At 33.1% G+C, this 8,609-nt stretch overlaps 1 protein-coding gene across 1 annotated transcript; it reads right to left on the minus strand.

The window, feature by feature from the left end:
* Window positions 1–27: 27 nt before the first annotated feature.
* LOC139844556 (histidine kinase 3) lies at window positions 28–5,927 on the minus strand. The gene is made up of 11 exons (XM_071834781.1): window positions 5,400–5,927; window positions 4,449–4,715; window positions 4,115–4,284; window positions 3,820–4,032; window positions 3,537–3,723; window positions 3,387–3,438; window positions 3,059–3,288; window positions 2,846–2,944; window positions 1,676–2,754; window positions 853–1,182; window positions 28–369 (listed from the first exon to the last, which is right to left on the minus strand). The coding sequence occupies exons 1-10, from the start codon at window positions 5,796–5,798 to the stop codon at window positions 939–941; spliced, it is 2,940 nt and encodes a 979-aa protein (XP_071690882.1). The 5' UTR covers window positions 5,799–5,927; the 3' UTR covers window positions 28–369; window positions 853–938.
* Window positions 5,928–8,609: the final 2,682 nt, after the last annotated feature.

The raw sequence follows: 8,609 nt of genomic DNA on the forward strand, positions 1-8,609 counted from the left end.
AAATATATGTACACACAAAACTACATATACATGATACATGTAACCATATTTATTTTGGCATCACAAAGATATACTATATAACTATACTATTATACATTATTTCACCCGTTTGTGGGGATCTCATCAACTACTTCAAACTCTACTACACAACATAACTGACTTCTTCCAAGAAAAGGAGCAGAAACCGAAGTAATACGCTAAAATTGACCACAAAAAGTCAACTGTTGAAGACGTTCCGTCTGTTGATGACTTGGAACACATAGGCAAATGAATTGGTTTATGTATCTAACTGACTCTACAAAACGAACAAATCTCCATCAACAAATGACACTTTCATATGTACACTATATCACCACTGTAGCTAGTTTCCTGAAACATGAAGTTCGTTGAAGAATTAGCCCCAAAAATATGAACAGTAGAAAATGTTCATTGATCACACAAAATTGCAACACCAGACACCGCAATGTAATTAAGGATTTTGCTATAGGTTAGTACAATCTATAAAATCATTCTGTAACCGTTTTGTACATGTTTAAGCATGTTAACGACAGCCCATAGGGATGTCATTAGCAAAATCCATTAAAATAAATGGACAAACTATTTATTGCAGAAACAAGCTAAAAAGTTGTTACAAGTACACCTTAAATAGATTGTAACCTCGAAAACCACTTGGTTTAAAAGTTAGGTAACTATCGTAATGTTCTAGCAGTGTAAACCATGATCAAACCATAAACTTAAATTTGGATGAATGTTTGAAAGTTCAACCCACCCAACCCAACCCAATCAGACCATTTTGTCACCTCTGCTAAAGATATAGCAATTAGAGATATTGATGGCGGATAGAAAACTTACACATGCGAAGAATTTGAACCCCATAATCAAAATGCCTCAAAAAACAGGCACTTGTGGTTAGTTTTGTAGGGTCGAGGTTGAATGTCCTACAGAAAAAATCGAGATACTTCTTGATAAAGTTGATTAGCTTCAAATGGTTTAGATACATAGCCATCCATTCCAGATTTAAGACATTGTTCATGTGTAGCTTGAATAACATCAGCAGTCATGGCCAAAATCGGAACATGCCAGTCTGAAATATTCGCATAATCACGCAACAATAGTTTCCCATGTCGGATATTATCATTCACATTGTTTTCCACCTCACGAATTGTCCGTGTGGCTTCAAACCTGCACGTGTTCAAGTGTTTGTCAAATTACTAAAATACCCTTATATAAAGACATAACTAGATGGTAGGAACATCTATTAAGTACTACTAGTGGACAAATAATGTAGTATTTTGAATTTGATTACGGTTCCCCAAAAAAAAAAAATTTGTTTACTGCATAAATGGTTTGGCGCTTCGGGTCAAAATAACCGGAAACCGTATTCTCCAACTTCCAAGAACAAATTTATGCTCCAATGAAACTCCTTCCATTAAGATATGAAGTCATGGATTTGACCAAAACGCCAAAATGTGTATCTAATTCAAACAATGAACATAGGTTGTGCATCAAGGGGGCCATGTCTCTAGAGTTTGACTTTTTATGTCAAACCAACCCTATTCTCCGATTTATATGAAAAAAAAACTAAGATTTTGACCTAAGAGTCCTAAAGTATTCTTCTTAATCGACTCGAAAACGTCAAAATTCAAAACAACACAACATTATACATAAGGCTTACCCGTCCATTTCCGGCATTTGAATATCCATAAAACAAGCATCAAACGAGTGAGGTGGCGTTAATAATGAAATAGCTTTCTTCCCGCTATCGGCACACACCACTTCGGCTCCATATTTCTTTAATGCGCCCGCAGCCACCCGTAGATTTACGTTATTATCATCCACCACCAACATTTTCCTCCCGACCAGTAATTTCGATAAAGATAGTTTCGGGATCTCTCCATTTCTAATGGTATTTTGATTACCGCCCATTGCTCGTTGTAAAGCGGCTGCCAACATGCTTACTCTTAAAGGTTTTGTTATGACGGGTGGTGAAGAAACGCCATTGTTTTTGCGGGACCCACCAATCGAATTCGTTAAAAGGAACAACTTTGGAGGAATCTTGTGATCTAAAGTTCTTAATTTATAAGATAAAACGGTTGAAAAGCTTAAATCTTTATCCCAAACATCCTCTTCGATTAAGATCACGTTGATAGTTTTACTTCCGTTGGTCAACATATCGCATGTGTTATTCAAACTCGGGACAATTTCCACATTCATTCCTAATCGTTGAATGTGATATCTTGATACCTCAGCTCGTACGGATCTCGGATCGACAATAATTGCTTGCATGTCACAGAACTGTGACTTTGACTTTGACTGACCATTGATTTTCTGATCGTTGGGATTTGAAAAAACTGCGGTGAAAGTAAAAGTTGACCCAGTTTTAGGGACACTATTGAACCCAATCTCACCATTCATTAGGTTGACTAAACATTTGCTGATGCTTAGACCGATACCCGTTCCTCCATGTATACGGGAAATGGAGGGACCCACTTGCATAAAAGGTGTAAAGATTCTAGATTGAGCTTCTAGAGGGATCCCACAACCCGTATCCTCTACCGATATGATTAAAGTTATACATCCAGATGGGCCCACTATTTGATCCGCGGTTCTAAACCCTTCCCAGCTTCGGTTTCTATCAGCTACAGGTAGTCCACTTAATGTGTCTTTCGAAGATGGGTCGGTTTCTACACCTATTGACTCCGTTACTTCCTCGAGAAGGTGCACCGTTACAAAGATGTGACCTATGTCAGTAAACTGGCCATTAAACAACAATGTAAGTCTACTGTTATTAGCATTATTCCACCAACACACTATTAAAAAAATAATAAATAAATAAATAAACTACCTTAATAGAGTTGCCCATGAGGTTGGTAATTATTTGTCGAAATCTCCCTGGGTCACCGATTAGAATGTCGGGGACCTTCTCAGATATGTAAACTGCCAACTGTCATCATGCAAGTAACAAGAGAAGTCAAGTTCAAGAATAATCAGATAAACTTACACTACCATTTTATAAATTTATACCAAGTAGTGTAACATTCTGAGATAAAATCTGTACCTCAATTCCTTTTTCTTGGGACTTTCCAGAAAATAACGACAAAACGTCATCCAAAATAGCCCGAAGATCAAAACGGAGAGCCTCAAGCTCAAGTTTTCCAGATTCAATTTTAGCTTGATCAAGAACCGCATTAATGAGCGAAACTAGAGCTTTTCCACTTGCTTGAGCTGTTCTTACATAATCTTGTTGTGTGACATCAAGAACAGTGTCCATAAGCATATCCAGCATCCCTAAATCCCAAAAACAAAAAAAAAAAACAACTGAATTTAATATCTAATGTGTTCTCCTTGTACCCATGAAAAGTTGAGAAAAAAATCGAAAATCTTACCAAGAACACCGTTCATCGGGGTCCTAATTTCATGAGAAACAGTAGCAAGGAACTACATAAAATTGAAATATAACCAATATTGAGAACACTTGTTTATCATAAATAAAGAAGCTTGAGAAAAGAATATAAAATTGGGAGAATGAAAAATACTTGTGATTTCGCCAAATCAGCAGCCACTGCACGTATTTTGAGCTCTGACATCTTCTGATAATCATCTTCAACTTTCGCTATTCTATTTGCAGTTGCATGAAAAATATGCCCGACAAGCATCGTAATTACAAAAATGCCAAACGAAGTTGATATCGCCAATATTTGCCATGGTTGTTTTTGTGTGAAACTGCACGACCCAAAATTGATATTATATCCATTATTTCGAAAAAAGGTTAAACTTAATGGAAATGATGGAAGTATAATGTGACATCATGTAAATCACCTGCAACGCATTTCATGTTTTCTCGACGGGTCACCAAAGTTAAGAGGACTAACATGTTGCAAACCAGTATCGGATACATTGGTACCATACATACTAATAGGGTTCGACATATTAGTTGTATCGAACACATTCACGTAAATTGTTTGTTTGCTTGCAAGTTGTTGCAGCAATTTCTCCACCAATGATTCAATATCAAACACCCCGCCGAGATATCTGATTTTGACCAAAAGTCAAACATGTAAGCATTTAAATTATGGTCTTTGTTGTTGTATATTTGATAAATAAAGAAATTTACCCGTCAGTTGCTTCAATTCTTTCCTCTGGTGTAGCATTAGACGGTAAATCACGCTTATAAACCGCAAAAGTCAAAATAACTCCAAGACGGTTTGACTTTATTAGCTCCAGCGGGGCTGTTAGTACCCCTTTTCCTAATTCTCTTGCACGCAACACGTTTTCTCGGTCCTCCTATTAATAATAAATATATAACCAAACAATAATCAGTTTCAAGATTTTTTTTTTAATTTTTTTTTTGAAAAGCAATAATCAGTTTCTAGTGCTGAGGTATATTGAAACCGATTCTCCTTTCGTTATAACTGATTATCATATATCAAATTTTGATTATTTTTTACCTCGCCGGTCATCATGTCAAGAGAAATGACATGAGCAACGGTATCTTGTGCAAAGATAACGGGAGCGTATTCTTCTTGAATCGGTGATGGTTCCAATAGTTCGGGTTTATACTCGTCTTTATCCAATTGGGTCATCTTTTTTATAGTCCATCCTTGTTGTTTTTCAAATTGTTCTCTTTCGGAATGAAGTACTCTTACTGCATATGCCACTCCACTTGTTAACGGTCTCTCAAAAGCAGTTCTTTCCGTGTACTTCGCAAATGTCTCCTATTAATAGGAAAAATAAATAAATTAATCGTCTTGATTAAGACGCTATTTTGTCCTAATTATGAAACAATCTTAACCAAATCATCCCAATTGTTTACTACTCTTTTCAAAGACAACAAAAGTGGAAAACAAGATATTTTTGTTAGAAATTAACCTTTTTGAACATGTTTTCTAATTTTGTACTTCCCTTGAAAATATTACAAAAAATCCCCCATTTTTCCTTCAACTAAACACACCCTAAACAACTGACTATACCCAATTCAGATTAGAAAACAATTAACTGCTGGCAAAAGAATCCAATTTTATAAATAGTAGAATACCTGATCAATTGCTTAATTACTACTATTTGATGTCTGATTGAGACACTAAATTGTCTGATTAAGAACCCTAGTTCAACAAAATTCACCAAATTATTCATTTCCCTTTCCAAAAACCACAAAAAGGAATCAAAAGATTGGGTAACAGAAAAATCAAATTCCAAATTAAAGTAAAATTAGCCACTGCAAACAAAAAGTTTCCTTTTTTAATAGATTAAATTATCAATTACCTAAATTTACAACCATAAACAACAAAAAGAACTCACAAGATTGAGCAACTGACAAAACCCAAGCTGAATTAACAACAAAATTAACCACTGCTAACAAAAAGTTTCCAATTAAAGTAAATAACACAGCATATTAGTACCTGATCAATTGCAGAAGGGCTTTTACCATGATGAAAAGTTGAGATCAAAATGGACATAGCTTGAACATGATTCATACTAACATTAAACTGATCTTGAAGCATTCTAGCTCTTTCATCACACATATTTGCTAATGTTTCTGCTCTTTTTTCCAAAGCTTGAGATCTCAGATACCAAAAAGACCATAAAGAAATTATTGTACCAATTGCAAACCATAAGATCAAAAGCTTTCTCCACCATGTTTTTTTAACTTTCCTTGAAGCAAAATATTGATAATAATGATGATAGATGTTTGATATATTCCCTAATAAGATCTCAGCAAATTTAACCCAAATGTTTCCACTTTTCTTCATTTGTTGTGTTGTATCATTATCATTAATGAATGAATACATTGAAATCATTGATACAAAACAGTAACATAGCTTTAAGCCAAATCCAATCAGATGGATAAAACTAGTCCACACAAGTAAAACTCTTAACAGAAATAAAAAGAAGGAAAAAGTTAACTTCTCAAAAAGTGTGTGTATATATATATATATATATATATATATATATATATATATATATATATATATATATATATGTAGATATGTAGATATGTATATGAACAGGGTTCCACTTATAACAGCTGGTCTAAAGAATAAATAATTATATACATATAATATAAAAAAATAACCCAAGTGTCAAAATGTCTAATCAAAGGATCCAAAAGTTTCTAAATTCAGGTTTCAAGTGATAATTCTATCTTAAAAAAAACCCTAAATCAAGAAAATTTCCGAAGAATATGGATTTTGTTAACTTGTTTAGCTAAATAATGAAAAACCCAGATGGGGAATCAATAATTACAGCAAAAAGATAGATTCTTTGAAGTCTGCTTAATTAAAAATCAAGAAAATTATAAGAAATAAAGATAAGACGAATAAAGAGGGTTTAGGGCTAATTAATGAATTTGGGGTTGATATAATTCCTAGACAAAAACTAATTATTTGATGGGTTTGACTTGAGATGTTAAGTGAGAGTAATCAATGAATGTAGAATGAAAATGATGAAAGAAATGGATAAAAGAAGGAAAGAGGGATGTGATTGTAGTTTGTGTAGATTATAAAAAGAGTTGCAAAGCATATGTTTAAAGTGGAGATGAGAGGAATATGGTTGAAAAATTGTCCTCTAGCATACCAAGCACAACCCCATAATCCTCTAAAAATTATTCCAAATATATTTTATGATAAAATAAATTGTTAAACAAATAGATTGTTAAACCGATAGATATAGATATATATACTTGATAAAGATAAAGATATCCATGTAGTTTGAACAAGCAGGCGGCCAACCGCGGCGGCCACTGCTCCGAAATGTAAATAAAGATTTTTGTAATGAAAATATTTTAACGTTAATAAATGTAACATAATTTAAGGCGCAATAATTTGTTTCAACATACCAAACATCTCTTATAGTTGTAGATTAAAACGTACAATAGTTTAACTTTTTTCTTTTGATTATAAACTAACTAATTATATATTTAATATTGTATGGGTGAAGAAATTAGAAAATATATATTAGTTGAAAAAAACGTTGTAAAAACAACTCATATACTTTCATGGTTGTGTAATCAATAATCTATAAGAGAGCTATTTGGAAAAAAAGGTTCACTAAAAATGTAATATGATCATTTGTGGGTTTTAGATGCTACAATATATGGAGTAAATAAATACTTTTTAATTCAATTCAAAAAAAAAACACTGAAGGACGAAAAAGTTACTATTTATGAATAGTAATCAAAATTTGCTCTAACGTATATAGTAACTAGATGGAGGTCCGGAGTGGCCCACTCCGTTGGGCTAGATAATCGGGATGAAAAACGTAAAAAAATAAAATAAAAAATCACTAAAAGACGAAATAGTTGATGTCGTGATGACATTACCCGATTACTATTCATTGGTGTTGGCTAATATACTTATTACTCCGTATAAATTATAAATAAGATAATGATACTCCCTCCGTTTCAAATCTATTACTTTGTATCTCAAATAAAAAAATACACAGATTAAAAAAAAAAGTGTGTCACATGTACTTTTTTTGTTTACTTTCTAATTTACATCTTACTTTTTACCTATCATTTTGTCTTATATGTATAAAATAGGAGCATAAAAGAATTTTATTACATTATTTTTTCAATTTATAGAATCAGACAATTAATTTATGACATCTCAAAAATGAATAATGGACTTCCATTTAAGGCATGACATTATCCACGACTTCCATTTATTACCAAAACTCATACCATCCATTACTTCTAAAGAAAGTCACAATCTAGACAATCAAACGCTTTTTCAAAGTCAGCTTTAAAAATAATACCTTTTTAATGCTTTTCTTTAGAAAATCAATTGTCTGATTTGCAACTAACGCACCATCGCGAATGAATCTACCCTTTAAGAAGGCACTTTTTTCTACTCCATCCAAGTTCGAAATTACCTTTCTAAATCTATTTGATAGTGTCGTCACGATGATCTTATAAAAAGCTACTAATTAGACTTATTGGTCGGTAATCACCAAGACCCAACGGATTCATCTTCTTTGAGAAGAGTGTAACAAATGATGCATTACACCCCCTCGAGATTTCCCTATTGATGTATTGCGTGATATGCATCTTTTACCCTCTAAATTTATATATGATTCAAACACTACAAATAAGCACACACAACTAACGAGCACTTAGAACCCGGTTATTATAGCACTTCAATGTAAGTATTCTTATCAAGTTCGTCCCAAGAGAGTGGTGTAAGTCGAATATTTGAAACTATCAATTGTCCTAGGGTTTGTTTGATTGGGGGGTTTTGATTGATTTTGATTAACAACTAAAACTTGCACAATTAAACAAACTTAAACTTAACAAGTAAACTAGTAGCAAGTAACGAAATATTAAGAACTTAAATCAAATTAACTAAGTAGTGTTCACTTATCTAATCCTCTCTATGCTTGGAATGCCCCGTTTTACCCAAATTACTATCGCACTAGTTGTTGAACTATTAAATATTTAACATTACTACCAAACCTTAAATCAAATAACACTCCGCGAATTCACATAAGCATTGTATTCTAAGATCAAGTTAAGCATGAAAGGTTATTGAGATTATGCTTAGGTTGAAATCACTTAAAACCCTCCAACTATCGAAATCACTTAAGATAATCGGCAATACTATGTTGACTAAAGG

This window comes from Rutidosis leptorrhynchoides, chromosome 4 (genome assembly GCF_046630445.1).
Source record: "Rutidosis leptorrhynchoides isolate AG116_Rl617_1_P2 chromosome 4, CSIRO_AGI_Rlap_v1, whole genome shotgun sequence".
In the NCBI taxonomy this organism is placed as follows: domain Eukaryota; kingdom Viridiplantae; phylum Streptophyta; class Magnoliopsida; order Asterales; family Asteraceae; genus Rutidosis; species Rutidosis leptorrhynchoides.

Excerpts from the sequence above, each read along its gene's own strand:
- LOC139844556 (XM_071834781.1), bottom strand. The coding sequence starts at position 5,798 with ATGATTTCAATGTATTCATTCATTAATGATAATGATACAACACAACAA. Across the intron at positions 2,945-3,058 it reads CCCAAGAAAAAGGAATTGAG|TTGGCAGTTTACATATCTGA; the intron begins GTACAGATTTTA and ends GCATGATGACAG. Across the intron at positions 2,755-2,845 it reads TCATGGGCAACTCTATTAAG|TTTACTGACATAGGTCACAT; the intron begins GTAGTTTATTTA and ends TTTAATGGCCAG.